The 15,322-nt window shown below is 23.9% G+C and overlaps 4 protein-coding genes across 12 annotated transcripts in view; 2 read left to right on the top strand and 2 right to left on the bottom strand.

The window, feature by feature from the left end:
• Positions 1–3,968, bottom strand: part of LOC126904670 (vacuolar protein sorting-associated protein 16 homolog) — a 10,091-nt gene extending 6,123 nt beyond the window's left edge. For 2 of the 3 annotated variants that reach the window (XM_050683883.1, XM_050683885.1), the window contains exons 1-11: positions 3,421–3,968; positions 2,976–3,168; positions 2,544–2,675; positions 2,341–2,485; positions 2,155–2,270; positions 1,890–2,092; positions 1,582–1,834; positions 1,405–1,530; positions 1,146–1,273; positions 702–846; positions 480–614 (exon numbers count right to left, since the gene is read on the bottom strand). In XM_050683883.1, the coding sequence (XP_050539840.1) occupies positions 480–614; positions 702–846; positions 1,146–1,273; positions 1,405–1,530; positions 1,582–1,834; positions 1,890–2,092; positions 2,155–2,270; positions 2,341–2,485; positions 2,544–2,675; positions 2,976–3,168; positions 3,421–3,473 (1,629 nt within the window). In that variant the 5' untranslated portion in view covers positions 3,474–3,968. The remainder of the gene's footprint in view (positions 1–479; positions 615–701; positions 847–1,145; positions 1,274–1,404; positions 1,531–1,581; positions 1,835–1,889; positions 2,093–2,154; positions 2,271–2,340; positions 2,486–2,543; positions 2,676–2,975; positions 3,169–3,420) is intronic. The other variant, XM_050683884.1, reaches the window with a different exon arrangement.
• A 463-nt stretch (positions 3,969–4,431) lies between these two features.
• LOC126904632 (mannose-6-phosphate isomerase) lies at positions 4,432–10,483 on the top strand. Its single transcript, XM_050683816.1, has 6 exons — positions 4,432–4,900; positions 6,382–6,523; positions 6,584–6,754; positions 7,748–7,915; positions 9,213–9,415; positions 10,280–10,483. The coding sequence occupies exons 1-6, from the start codon at positions 4,571–4,573 to the stop codon at positions 10,481–10,483; spliced, it is 1,218 nt and encodes a 405-aa protein (XP_050539773.1). The 5' UTR covers positions 4,432–4,570.
• A 193-nt stretch (positions 10,484–10,676) lies between these two features.
• The window catches only part of LOC126904629 (myb-like protein D), a 6,011-nt gene continuing 1,365 nt past the window's right edge, over positions 10,677–15,322 (bottom strand). For 2 of the 7 annotated variants that reach the window (XM_050683810.1, XM_050683811.1), the window contains exon 3: positions 10,743–12,263. In XM_050683810.1, coding sequence (XP_050539767.1) covers positions 10,826–12,238 — 1,413 coding nt within the window. In that variant the 5' untranslated portion in view covers positions 12,239–12,263 and the 3' untranslated portion in view covers positions 10,743–10,825. Of the gene's footprint in view, positions 12,264–12,346; positions 12,569–12,709; positions 12,845–12,884; positions 13,061–13,395; positions 13,502–15,322 lie in introns of those variants that run through there. The other 5 variants (XM_050683808.1, XM_050683807.1, XM_050683812.1 and 2 more) reach the window with 5 other exon arrangements.
• LOC126904634 (UPF0046 protein T07D4.2) overlaps positions 13,186–15,322 on the top strand; it is an 8,454-nt gene continuing 6,317 nt past the window's right edge. Inside the window, exon 1 of the mRNA XM_050683820.1 lies at positions 13,186–13,318. The gene's annotated coding sequence lies outside the window, so the exon portion shown is untranslated. The remainder of the gene's footprint in view (positions 13,319–15,322) is intronic.

Raw genomic sequence — 15,322 nt, forward strand, 5'->3', positions numbered from 1 at the left:
TATTTAAATTAATAGATTAAAAAAAAAAAAATTTTAAATATAAAATTATTAATAAATACTTTTTAATTTTTCTATAAGTACTAATGTACTTAAATTAGTGAGATCAACAAATCAAGAGTTACAAAATAAATGAAAATGTAATACTAGTATTTTTAAAAGTATGATACAATATTTATTTTTTAATCTAGTTGAAAAAAGTTTTTTAAGTGTGACTTTTAATATTGGATCATTTATCGGTTTTATATTGCCAACAAATATCATCTGATCAGATATCAGAAAAATGCATTTTAGTTCACTTCTAAATATAATATAATAGCTATGACATTTTATTATTATATACTAATTAACTTATTACAATATAAGTAGTATATAAGTAACATATTATTCCATTATCTTTTACAAGAACATTTTTAAAAAAGGGTTTAAATGAAAATAAATTATTTTCAAGTTATAGTTGTGTTGAAAATAATACATTTTACTTTTATTGCAAGTTGTATTCGACCACAATTTGCAGCCATTTCAGCAATATTATGATAGTAAACACCAGAAAATTTGCCAAGCTTATCAGCAATTGTAACTGCTAACTGTTCTTTATCAATTTGAGTTTGGCTTATCTGAAAAGAAAGTAAATTCATAATACTATTATTAAAATATATATATATATATTATTAATAATATTTAATATATCAGAAGTAACATACTTTAAATTTAGCCCAATTTGTAAGAATACGACTAGAACCTATATTAGTTGACATTCGAATAAAAGAAGAGGCTTGAAGCGCTAAATAGTAATGCCTTTGTCCAACAAGTTTATCAAATAATAGTTCAAGTGATATTTGTTGCAGTCTATAATAATTTATAAATATCATTTCATATAATGATTAAATATGTTACACATTAACACATAGTTTTAATTTAATATTTTATTATTCTTATAATAAATAATATATTTTAAAAATAATATTGCAAAATATTCAGTATATCAAAAGTTATTAGATTTTTCAAAACATCACAGACCACTTTATATACAGGTGTTCAGTAAGTTAGGAAACAGTTAAATTGTTACAAACAATGAGTACAATAGAAATTTGTTTCCTTATTTACTGAACACCCTGTATATATATATATGAGTTATATTTGCATACTGTGGATATGTGATTGAAATTCCAATTTTTGGTTCACGAACAGCGTTTAAAACACGTAGCAGTCGACACATATATAAATAGCGTTCTGGATTCCAATTTTGTAAAAACGTTTTTCCAAACTGAGCTGCCTATAAAAAAAAAGTAACTACTTAGACCAATCAGTCTATTATTAAAATTCTTAATAAATTATTTGTATTTTATAGTTAAAAATTTAAAAATATTGGTTTAACAATTAAAAATAACTATAGAGTGAACTTACTTTAATTAATACTTTTTGAGTTGATACATCCATTTCATAGCTTGCAGCTTCTATGCAATTGTTTACAGCAGTTTCTAACATATTACTTACAAGGTGTATATACTCATTAGCTCTATGATTGCGTTTCTAAAATATTTTAGTTTTAAAACATTTCATTAAAAATGTTTTGGTTTCTACCTGAAATTGTTTTGAAGCTTCAACTAAATAAGAACTCGGACTTGTACTATTAATGCGGAAAATTTCTTGGACATGATGAGGTACCAATTGTAAAATATCATTTGAAAAAGCACCAATTACTCTAACACAATCTATTTCTGCATATAAATTTATAGGATCAACATAAATAAAAGATACTTGATCATCATTTTTTCCAATAATCATGACTACATCTTCAGCTTTTGAATATAAAGCTACACCTTCTAAACCACACCTGTTTGTGATATCGAGTTATTTTTTTGGTATATTAAAAAAATTTAAATGATTACCATGCTATTTGATCAATGGTGGTACTAGAAAAACTTTTGTTGTAAATTCTAAAAACTTTTCGAAAATCTGATGAACCTATCCAAATTTTATTATCATTGTTTAATAAAGCAATATTCTTATGATCAAAAGAAACTGCAACTTTTTTAATAGAATTTTGAACAATAATATCTTTATTGAAATCTACCTCACTAAACTTGATGAACTGCATAAAATAAAAATAAGTTTTAGTTTTACTAAATTTTATTTTATAATTTGTTGGTATACTTGTTGTTTACACTCCGCGTGAGATACTGTAAAAATAGAGTTTTCACTAGCAACTAATACACTTGTTTGCCTATCTTGTAGTATTATTTCCCATAAGTTTGGAGGGTAATTCAAATCTAAAAAATTCAGTTACAATAGTTTGTTATAAAGTTTCTAAAAACTATAAAATTATAAGTGTTTTATTACCTGGAATTTCTGGCAAAATGTGAGTTTTTACTTTTGTTATATCATTCATAACATAAATACTGTAATATTCTGTCAAAACAGCAACTGTAGTTCTTAATGAGTTGCTAGATATTCGAGCATCAATAATTTTAATATTCTGACGGTCCTAAACATAAAATTATAATAACTAAACATTTATTTATTTTTACAACTATTTCAACCACCTTAATCATACTAAATGTATGTTGATAATTTCCAAATAAATCATAAATTGAAACTAAACCATTCTCTTGGCAGCACAATATTTCTTCATTATTAGACCATCCTAAATTAACTAGATGACCACCATTGTTGTCCTATAAAGATTCAAAATGGTATAAAATTAAAAAAATTATATAAACCATATAATATTGTAGATATAATAACAATTGTTATTAGGTTAAATAGGCATTAGTAAATTTTCATAATTTTATTATTTTATTGCAAACTTTTAATGACATCCAAGACAAAACAAACCAAAACCTGAGAAATACCAGGATGTAATTTAATTATTTCTTTAAAGCTTCCTGGAGGAAAACCTCCTAATTTTTGAGATAAAAAAATATTTAATTATTTAACTTATTTAATTTTTTATATGAAAATTTCAATGAACTTACCATGAAAGATGAAATTATTTTTCCAGATGATGTATATACGGTTATCACTGGTTTCCCAACAGTTTTAATAGAAACTAGTTTGGTTCGGTCTCGTACTACAATAATTGGTCCTCCATAAGGTGCTGCAATTACTACTGATGTACTTATATCAATTTCATTACTCCAAAACATTTCTGGGTAAATTTCGAGTTTCCTAAAAAAATTTTCAATTTTGATTATATAAATGAAAATATTTTTTGAATAAAACCAAATTAAATAAAAAAATATATTTAAAGAGTACTTCAAACAACTCTACCAAAGAAAAATTAAAACTTTCAATTCCATAAATTTTCTCCTAACAACTTCTAAGTACTAAAATAAATATGTTCATACTAAAATATGGACAGAAATAAAATAATCTTTGAAGGAGAATTAAATCACAAAATATAAAACAAATATTTTTTACCTGAAATAATTTTCTGTTTTGTATGGAACCCATTCAGAAGTAAGTAATGACATAATAGAAAATAAACAACAAATAACTGCCTTGAAATTAATTGATTAAACTGTAAAATAATCTATTTTTTATACACGACTTCTATAAAAAAAGGTTTTTACAAGTTTAACAGTTTCAAACCAATCTTGTAAAATTTCTTAATTCAGTAGATCAATATTTTCTTATAAGAAGTATATGCTATTTGTGTATTATGTCAAATTTGCTTATCTTACACAGTCATAGAATGAATTATATAAATACAATTTTGTTCAGAAACAGTAACATAACAATGGTATTTTACTATAAATGATTTCATATGCATTTATTCCAGTAATAATTTTACCGAAATATACTATTGAGATGGATAAAATGGCATTTGATTCATATTGACTAATAGAAATAATAGATGATAATATGACACACTATGAAAATATAGTTTTACAATATAGACAATGATTTAGTATATAGCGAGAGATACAGGCATGTATAAGTCTATACATTTTCATATAGTCTGTGATTATGTATGTCTGTGAAGTTAGCAATTCCTATATAGCAATTCCTTATCAGACATAAAACTCAAATGGACCGCTAGAGGGCGCCACTTATTTAAAATATANCAACTATTTTCGTAAAATAATACCGTTATCAAGATACATTTATTAATGAATCCATCTTCTTTGTTATTATATAAATAAGTAGATAACACATAAATGTTAGGAAGTTCTATGATCTACTCTACTAAAATGAGATGAATTAACAGATGATTAAAATGAAATTTTATAAATTAATGTATTTAATAATAAAAACAATAATTAAATAAATAATTGCTGTCAATATGCATTAAAAACACGAAAGACAAAACCTTAGATTACTCTGTAGCCATTGTAACTTGTATGTTACGTTAATGTTTATATAAATACAAAATTTGATTAATAGCACAAACTATATTTTCATACAGTCTGTGTTAATAACTTATGTTACCTTATCTCCTAATGATAAAATAAGGTTTCACAAATAAATATTAGTGAAGACATAGATTACATGCATTATGTATATGTAAAATCTTTTTAAGTATTGAATACTTTAGTTTTTTACTAAATTTTCTATTTCAACATTTAAAATGTGTGATATGTTTGAATTAAAGTGTTTTATTCAAAATTACCATTGGGGAAAAAAAGGGTTGGATAGTGAGGTCTGTCGCTTAGGTTTAGCTGGTGGCCATATAAATATTGTGGACGAAAAGCAATTTTATGCTGAACTTTGGATGGGTGCTTTGAGTAAAGGCATGTCAATTGTTAAAAATTCTGGTTTGAATTTAAACAAATGGATTGATTTTAATCATGAAGCTCTAGGTGAGACGTCTATAGCAAAATTTGGTAAAAATTTACCATTTTTATTAAAAGTACTATCGATTAATTCAGCTTTATCAATTCAAGTGCATCCAGATAAGGTAATTTTTGTAGATGTAAGCTTATATATTTCATGATTGAAGTATACAGTTTAACTAAATAATAAAAAGTACCAAAATTATAGACTTAAAATATCTATAAAAATAAAGTTTGTAAAAAAAGAATAAACTTCTAAATAGTTACATTTATGAAAGTAAGGGGTATTGTTATCTTGTGCTCACTGGAACAACTAGATTAAAATTTTTGTTGAGTTCATTTCTCTCCTATCCTAAAAAATAATTAATACAAAAACACTTATTTTCTAAATTTTCTTAACTGCTAATTGTGTCCATGCCTGGGATGCATTAATAAGAAGATTCTGATTAGCATCATTTGAGTAAAATATAGATTTTAGAAGTTTTTTATTTCTTTTAGAGCGAGAAAGGCTGCTTTAATTTTTATGCTTCTAAACCTTAAACCTCCCATACATCTTCTTTTTTCTTGTCTTTATCCCAACTACTTGGAATCAGCCACCCTTATCCTTAACTTCCACTTGACATTATCTCCCTCATCATTTATGCACACATCAGCTATCGTTATATCGTACTCAATAGCATCCCTTCATATTTATATTTTGTCTTCCTCTACCTCTTCTTCCCTCAAAATTCATTTGTATAACAGCTCTATTTTCAAAATATTTTCTCTCACTTTACCCACGATTGACATTAAATCTATGCTCCCCCTTATATGTTCGTTCCTTATCCTATCTTCTCTAGTCACTATACTCATCCATCTAAGCATTATTATCTCTGCTACACTCATTTTCTGCTCTCTTCTCTTTTCAACTACTCAACACTGAACCATATATCATAGCTGGTCTCTCTACAGCCTCATTGAAATTCCATAACATACCAGATGTTTCTCTCCACTTCACCCATCCTCACTTAATACTATGTCTTACATATTCGTCAATACCACCTTTTGAACTCTCAATAAGTATCTCAATAATTCTAAAATGAAATAGGAAATTAGTTTTTTGCATACTACTTAACTTATTAATTTTTGTAAAGACATATAAGATACTTGAGGATTTTCATGAAATTTGTTATTAATTGTTTACATAGGAACTCAGGGAATGTTCAGGATTAAGTCATTAGGTAAGGTGAAGGAGTTCAAAAATATAAAAAATTTATTACTGTTAAAAAAAATTATTTGTCTTACAAGATTGTTAAAAAACAAGCTTTTTTTAAATATGTTTAAAACATAAGTAAACAATTTAAAATTTCCCTTAAGACGTAAAATTTGAAATGTTTGATGTTTTAAACATATTTAAAACCTTGCTACCTTACACAATTATTTTGTTATAAATTATCCTAATTTATCATTTCCTTCGGTATGTCTCTATAAAAAAAATCTATTTTTTTATTCTAAATAGTTTTAGGTGTAATTATCTTTTATTTTAAAAATTATATGTTTTACTTTATTTTATTGTTTATTTGTTTAATTAAATAACTTATATAAAATGTGTGGTTTAATTTTTTAGGATATGGCTGAAAAACTTCACCAGGAGTATCCTGAAGTTTATCAGGATCCCAATCATAAACCAGAAATTGCTATTGCATTAAGCAATTTTGAAGGACTCTGTGGTTTTAGACCTTATGCAGAAATAAAAATGTTTTTAGTAGGTACTTTTGAAAATCAATCAGTGAATATAATTTTTTTTTTTAATGATTGTTTTTATTTAGAAATACCAGAGTTTCAAGATATAATTGGACTTGAACTTTTAAAAAAATTAAAAGAAGGTACTACTAATGAAAATGACATAGTCAAAAATATATTTTACAAACTAATGACCTCTGACAAAAAAATTATTAAACAAAATATTACTAGTCACAAAAATAAAATAAATAAACTTGGTAAGTACATTATTGGTAAAAAACTCAGTTTATTAAATGAAATAGAAGAAGACACCAATAGTAGATAAATTAAATTATAAATACTTTTAAAATTTAGTTATAAAAAATTATAATTTTTGGGATTAATTAATTAATTATTTATTTATTCATTATTTTTTAACAAATTCATTTTTTACATTAATTCATGATTGATTACACATGGAAATATTCAGTTTCCCTACTGATGTACCCACTCTAATATATTTCAGTACTTAGAATTTTATATGAAAAAAACAAATTTAACTTGTGAAACCCTAATGTATCAAGCATAAAATTAATTGTACTATTCTAATTAACAAATAGGAAATTTGTATTAAATATGAAGTACTATCAAATAGACCAATTTTTAGCTATAATTAATATTGAGGTATTTAAATATTTTACTGACTTCATCACATCATTTGTATCAACAAATATTTTGTATTCTTAACAATATTTGTTAACATTTACTAGTGTTATAGTTGATAAAGCTTATATGATATTAGATATTAAAGTACCTCAATTTTAACCACCTCCCAAATTGACTTATTTAACATTATGTTAAAAATACTCAATATTTGTATTCTTAATACATATACATATGTATTCTAATATTCAAAAACAACTACAGTGAAAACTTCTTTTAACAGAAAATATTCTATAGTCCAATTTTTTTACGAATTAAAATTAACCTTTATTAAAATAAAACCACATCTTTAACACAAAAAGTTTGGTCTGGAGCATTTCCGTTGAAAGGAGATTTCACCACATAGAGACCACCATTATCTGAAAAAATGTTTTGCTGAAATTAATAATGTCATATTTTCTAATTTATATAGATTAATATATACAGAAAAAATACTTTTAATGATCATTTATTAATTTATAATATTTAGGGTATAAAAACTTAAAACAATATTTAATAGTAATTAAAATTATTTTGAATGAATTTGAATTTTATATTATATATTATAGATGCTGAGCACAAAAAAAAATATTTAGCAAAATTATTTTGTCAACTTGACTGCTGGTATCCTGGTGATGTTGGATGTTTTTGTATATACTTTTTAAATTATATAAAACTTACTCCAGGTCAAGCAATTTATTTAGGTGCTAATGTACCTCATGCATACATTTATGGAGGTACATAAGTTTACATTACTTTATTATTTACAAATAGTTCTTTATATTTTTATATGTTTCCATTATAACATTTATAATATTTTTTTAAATTTAAATTGAGCTAAAAATAAATAAAAGTTTTAATTTGTAGTTAAAATGATTACATTATGTGAATAAGGACAGATTACAGCAAAAAAAAATCCCAGGTCTTGAAAGGTTGGTTAGCTTGTGGTAAGGATAGAAATTCAGGAAATGTGTCATTGTAACCATTATTACATAATAACATTACATTGATGTATTAATTTAGAAAGGTTCGCAAAATTTAGGAAAAACTTCTTACACTGCAAGAATGTTTTTTTTTCGGGTTATATAGAATTACTCGCATACTTGCCTTTTCAAACTGTGGTGTTTTCTGAATGAAAATTTTTTTTAGACATTCACATATTTTAGAAGAGATGAAGGCTTAAATTATCCAAAATTAAAATAACATTTGATATGTGCTACAAAGTAGCTCGAAATCTTTCAAAATCTATACTTCAGTGTATTGCCTGTAAAGGTTGTTATTCTAATGGTATTTAATAAATAGTAAAAATTTGTATTATATATAGTTTCAAATAAAAAAAAATTCTCTATGTTCAATACTTTTTGTTTTATAGCTTTTCAAAACCCAGGTATTTTTTTTTTTTGCTGTTCCTGTATATAAAACGTACATAATTTGCATTTCATATATATATATATATATTATATATATAGAGTAGAACGAATGTAACTGATAACTTTTATAACTTTTAATTTACTTACACTTTTTATTTTTAATTAATTTTTAAAGATTGCATAAAAAAATAATTATTTATTTAAACATTTTTTAAAAATTTGAAGGTATATATTAGTTTTATAGAAAATTTGTGATATCAAAAACTCTTATTTTAATTCAGTGGTTAAAATGCTAGTTTTTGAAATTTATTTTGTTTTTTCTATAAAATTATACGATGATATTTGTTATAAAGAAAAGGATAGAAGTATACATAATTTTTCATACTAGTTATTTATTACAGTATAGCAATGTAAAAATATTAAAATTCACCTATACTAAAATTTCAATTCATTTATGTTGTAATTCAGAATTTTCCTTAAAATAATTTAGAATGAACAATAAAGAAGATGGTTATATGGGAAAGATACTAAGTCACAAAAATTAAGTTTTACAATAAAAGGAAATATTTTTTAATAAAATGATTACCTATGAATATTTTCATTTTGATGAATGATTTTAAATTCTGTTCTCGTCTAATAATTTGTATAATAAATATTATTTTAGACTGTATTGAATGCATGGCATGTTCTGATAATGTAGTAAGAGCTGGATTGACATCAAAAAATATTGATGTTGAAACCTTATGTAACATTACTAATTTTGATGGTGCTCCTGCTGAATTAAAGCTTTTTTATGGCGTTTCAGAAAACAATTACACAACATTATTTAAACCACCAGTTCCTGATTTTTCAGTAGCACATATCATGGTATTTTTTTTTAGTAAATTATAATTTGTATATATATATATATATAATAATTTAGTTAACTGAAAACGCCTCTTATAAATTTCATGAATAGAATAGACACATTGTCGCAATTCGAACAAAATATTTAACGGGTCTAAATTAATATCTCCTGTCTTAAAAATATTTCTCTATTAAAATACATTTAATTTTCATGTTTGTTTAGGAAGAGAGTGATGACAAAATTTTACCTCACATAATATCTACGAATTAATTCAACCTCATTTTAAAAATGTTTAGTAGTTGTAGTTTCAACATTTAAAATAATTACATAGCATGGTCCTCAAAAAATTAGAAAACTATTGTTATTTAAAACAGTTAATGTGGGGTTCCTTTCTCACATCAATTCTATGTCACCTATGCTTATATTCAAACAAATGTGCATTATTTATACGTATATCAAATTAAAGCTCATAAAAAGTAATTTAATAATAAAAAAAATTCTTTGTTTTCAATTTTTGAAATTATATTGAAATTTCTGCGTTCTTCAAACTTATAACAAATTAAAACTTTTTGAAATTACTATGTTGAAAAAAGAAAAATGTCTCAATGATTATTTTTATTAATTATTTGACTATAAGGCTGTAAACTATGCCGTTACCCCACTGTGTTGGATTTTTTGTTTTAAGGTAGCAAACATTTTTATAAATATATATATATATATCGCACAACACACTTTTTATTCTACTGTCCGTTTTTTTCTCCAACATGTGAAAGAAAAACTTTTTAAAGCAAGAAAGAAAACCTAACTACAAGCCTTTTCATTAACACTGTTTTAGAATAGAATAATTATTTTTATTAAATACAATTCCGTAAATTATTTTATAGATTCCTCCTAATATTACTTGCAATTTAATAACACGAAGAGCCGCTTCCATTATAATTGTGATAAATGGACAGTGTAAAGTAATTGGACTATCAGAACTATTATTATCAACAGGGAAAGTGATATTTGTTCCTGCCAAGTTATCAATCCAAATTTGTACTTATTCAGAAAATGTGCACATATATCAAGCTTTTGCAAATTTGTAACATTTTTGTAGTATATGTAGAGATATAAAAGTTAATAATAAATCAAAAAATGTATTCATTTTATACAATTTAGTTAGTTCTAGCTTACTATTAATTAATAATAAAACTAAATTTATTCAAAGACTTTTTTTAATAGTGTTAGTAAATTTTTGACAATTATAAAATTAAAAAAAAAATTAATTATAGTCATTATTATTTTATGGTAATATTGTTTGATATTAAATATCAAAAAATTATAAATTTTATAATTTTTTTTTAACAAATTAATGATTTTAGGTAGTTTTTCCTTGTAATATAGTTAATTGATACCATCCCATTAAATAATATATTTATATAGTTAAATTATTTATTTTTAATGTTTTTTTTTTGACGTCTTCTCTTCTTTTTTTTTATAAGATTTTTTTCTGTATTAGAATTATTTATGATACAATTGCCTTGTTTTAGTATTTCTCTATTAATATAGTTCAATATATCATCAACAACTGACTCATAATTTTCACTATCTTTAGTGTCATTGGCAAGACTATTTGATGACACATTACATGTATTTAAATTTTTTTTTTCAACATTACTCCCATTTATGTGTGCATCATGAAAATTATAAATCTGTTTATGACTTTGTAATGTAGTCTTTATATCTTTACATTTTCTTTTTAATTTCAATGTCTCATTAAAGTAGTTTTTGGAACACATGTTAGGATTTTTTTCATTTATAAAACATAAATTTTTTATAGGAGTTTGTTTCTCCATTAAATTGTTTGTTTCAGAAATAATATTAGAATTATAATAATTTTTTGTCATTGAAGGAAAAGGTTGGTATCTTCTTATGCTTTCATTTTTGCAACCTAAATTACTATCAGCTATATTGTTACTTTCGGGTGCTTCTAGTTTTTCAATTTTATGAAAATGTTCAATTTTTTTATTATTTTTTTCAAACATAATTTTGTTATCATTATATTTTTGGGCAATTATCTTAACATTATCATGGTTTTTATCATTTTTTTTTAAATTAGTACTTAGTTTTTTTTCTGAAATTGCAGCTACATTATTTTTATTAGAAATTTCAATTTTCTTTCTTGAAGCCATTTTTTCTGTTAGTTCATTGGTAGTACTAATTTGTACTGTATTTTGAATTATCTGGTTTATAATAATTGTCTTGTTATTTATATTATTACTATTAAGTGAAGTAGATCTTCCATCAATATTTGAAAAATTTATCATATTTACAATACTGCTTTCTTGATCACTCCAACCTCGTGAATATACAGCTGCTAACAAATCATCAGATAATAAATCTTGGATTTTTATATTGGAGAAATTTTGATCCATCCAATGACACATTTTAGGGGATAATATAGAAAAGCCTGTTATTTTCTGGTATATGTAAGAAATTGATGTTATAGTACGTTTACAATATTGAACAACAGATAATATCTTATCTGGAGCCAAATTTTTTAATTTAATATCTAATTTAGGTCCTATAGGGTTTTTATTTAAAATCATTCCTAAATTTATATTTTTGTAGTCAATACTTTCATACCATCCTCGTCTATATACTGCTAGTAATTTATGATCAGAAAAAAGAATATGTATTGGTATTTTATGTATATCCGGTGGTGTGATATTTCTCAAACAAAGAACTGAAATTAGTGCATGTCCTGTTACTTGCTCATAAATATATTCCATGTTTTCAATAATGCGTATGCAAATACTAAATTTATCATTAGAAGTGTCATCTATTGTGCTGGAAAACATAGGAATATAATCAGCAGCATCATGCCTGAAAATATTTAATATATTTATAAATTTCATTAAAAAAGTTAATTATCATTTTTTGTTTAATATGTAAAATTAACACAATACCGTTGAATGTATGTACTCATATATATAGAGTTTATGTCCATTTAATACTAAACCAAATTTTTAATATGATATGCAGATAGGATATTAAAATACTTAAATATTAAAAACAAAACTACAGATTAAATTGAGTTCAGTACCACAAATTATTATTATATATATAAAATCAATATTCAATTATTATTGTATAAATATAACATGTGGAAAAAGATATTTAATTTTTAAAAATTAAAAAATTTCATGTCATTAATTTTTAATCATAAAAAGAAGTTTATATATCATATAAAGTATTATATTATTTTTAAAATCTGAGATAAGCATAAAATTCATCAGGTTAATACATCTATGATTAAATACGATTCTTACGTTCTAAATAGTGTCATTTATTAAAATATAAAGGGTTTATTATAATTTTCGTTAATGCAAAGTGAAAACCATAAATTAAGTTAAAGTGGATAACACACGACGTTTTATCAGACGATAAGATTTTATTATATATGTCCCGTAGAAGGGGTAATTTTAAAGTAACAGTACTACTTACTATTTTTCCGATTCTCCCACTACGTTTTTAAAAATTTTTATTTTAAATACGTGCTTGTCACTAGAACTCACTGTTAGCTAATATTCTCCCCTTCTACGGAATTTCCGTAACAAAACCGAATCGCTCTTCACGTCCCCGTCAATTACGTTTTGACCCGTCCTTAATTGTAGATAGACTGGTTACTCAACGTAACGTGTTTTGCGAAATTAAAGTGTCCAGCAGACTATATGAAAATAGTTTCATATAGTCTGTGGTGTCACCGGTAATTCTCGATTGAGTATTACATCTAGCGTTTTAGTGAAAAATACTCAGTTATCCACTTAGTGAAATACATGATTTAATTTTTTAGTACATGTTGACGGGTTCGTTATTAATAATATTTGAAAAGTCGATATCCTTTTATAGACATTTAAACAATATTCTTTTATTCGCAGGTAATAAACCCTAGTTAGACGCTTAGTAATGGAATATTTTTTTATTAATTTGAATTATTAGTGTAACTACGATCTACCTGTATAATAATGATTTATCTAGCAACCAACGAATGAAACTAGTCTTTATTGTTTATATTTTAGCTCTTTTATTTAAATCGATTAAGCCAATTATCTTGTCACTAATTTATTCTTTTTTTAATAATTTTATTCTGTATTGTCACGCTAGTTTAATTACTGTTTTATATTTCTGTACATTTCAAATTAATAATTTTATTTGAACAATTGAATCTATAACTATTCTCTAAAATAAAAACTATAAATATTTCTTATGACCTTTATTTTACCTTAGATAAAATAAATTCTTCTATTATTATCTTATTAAACAATTATTTAAAATTATACCATGTGTTTACCAATTTTTTTTTGGTATTCCATCCATGAATGTTGACCCATTTTCATGCTAATTTAATAAGATGAAATATCAACTATCAATGTAATTTTATGATCACTGCATGGAAACTTAATATTTTTTTGTAGTAGAAATTTCATTTCATATGATTAATGTTATGTAAAACAATGTTAACTCTATAGTTAAAATTTGTTTGACTTATGTTAACATTTTTTTAGGTAAAAATTCTGTTAGTATTGCTCTAATCTAATAGTTTCTTTAAACAAATCTAAACTTTATTTTTAAAACATGTTACACATGTTAACTATTTCTTATAGCTTTATTTAAAACTCAATTCTTTATTATTTTTAAATAAACAAGAATATTAAGAAAATATGACTTCTTTATTTAAAAAGTATTTTCTGTTAAATATTTAATGCAAGGATTTTTTTTTATTAAATGCATATAATTTTTAACTTTTTAAATGTACATAAGTCTGGACTTATTATACTCTATTGTCTTTATGCAACTTTACCCTTATAGTTTTTTCCATAAAATAAAAGTCATTTGGTACACAAAATTTTGATTTCTCACTGCTTTGGTAACCTGGTATACTAAATTTATTTGATAGCATAATAATAAAATATAAATTAATATTTGATCAAAAATGAATAATACTTTTCTTTGAAATAATTGTAAAGAATCTCATGATAAAAAATACACTACTGACGTATTAGAAAAAAATGGCATTTTATTAATATTATCATTTGCTCCTTAATTAAAGGCGAATATAAATAAGAAATAGTATTTAATGTAATATCATGAATACGTTTTTTTTAATGTACCAGTATAAACTTTTAATTATTATGTAAATTATTTACATAAAGCAGTATACACTTCTCTTAATATTTAGTAGTGATGGGCATAATCGAGATATCTCGATTATTGAAATCATATCTATTATATAATCGAGTGATTATTTCTAATGATTTCTCGTTTATTATAAAAACAATGATTTCTTGATCTTAAAATGTATATAATCGAATAAAAGTTATTTCGAATGATGTCCATGAAACGATGAAACGAGAGAATACTATTTTTAAGTTTTTATTTAGCATAAATTATAGTCGAATTATTATTAAATTGTTGACTTCGAGTCTTCTTATTTTCAACTCGTTCAATCGCTACTCATGACAACACCTTATCTGTCACATTTTTGGGAAGTATGTGACGATTAGAACAAAGTTTTGTCCTGAACTGGCTAAACTACTGAGTTCTGATTCTCTCACTAGTTGTGAATTTATGAAAAATCAATTAGGTGTGGAATCAGGTTTTTTAATTATGATGGCCAAGCCGGCTATTGCTACCTTATCTTATGTTTTTATTTTTAAATTTGTTATCGGTTTTTTTAAAATATAGGTAATAATTATTAAATAATAAAAATAACAACTTGTCTTTTATTTAAAGCACTTATTAATAATGCATTATTAATATATTATTGTTATTATTATTCCTAAATTATAGTTTAATATAATAATTATAAATAAACACCAACAAATAAAAAAAGCAAAATTAAATTAATAATTATTTACTATAGGTATATTTATTCATATTTC

The sequence above is a fragment of the Daktulosphaira vitifoliae genome, unplaced genomic scaffold (genome assembly GCF_025091365.1).
Source record: "Daktulosphaira vitifoliae isolate Bord-2020 unplaced genomic scaffold, ASM2509136v1 Scaffold_4, whole genome shotgun sequence".
NCBI classification, from domain to species: domain Eukaryota; kingdom Metazoa; phylum Arthropoda; class Insecta; order Hemiptera; family Phylloxeridae; genus Daktulosphaira; species Daktulosphaira vitifoliae.

Bases quoted from the DNA above. Each gene is read 5' to 3' on its own strand.
- LOC126904632 (XM_050683816.1), top strand. From the start codon at position 4,571: ATGTGTGATATGTTTGAATTAAAGTGTTTTATTCAAAATTACCATTGG. The intron at 7,916-9,212 runs GTACATAAGTTT...ATATTATTTTAG, and splicing joins TCATGCATACATTTATGGAG to ACTGTATTGAATGCATGGCA. The intron at 9,416-10,279 runs GTATTTTTTTTT...ATTATTTTATAG, and splicing joins TTTCAGTAGCACATATCATG to ATTCCTCCTAATATTACTTG.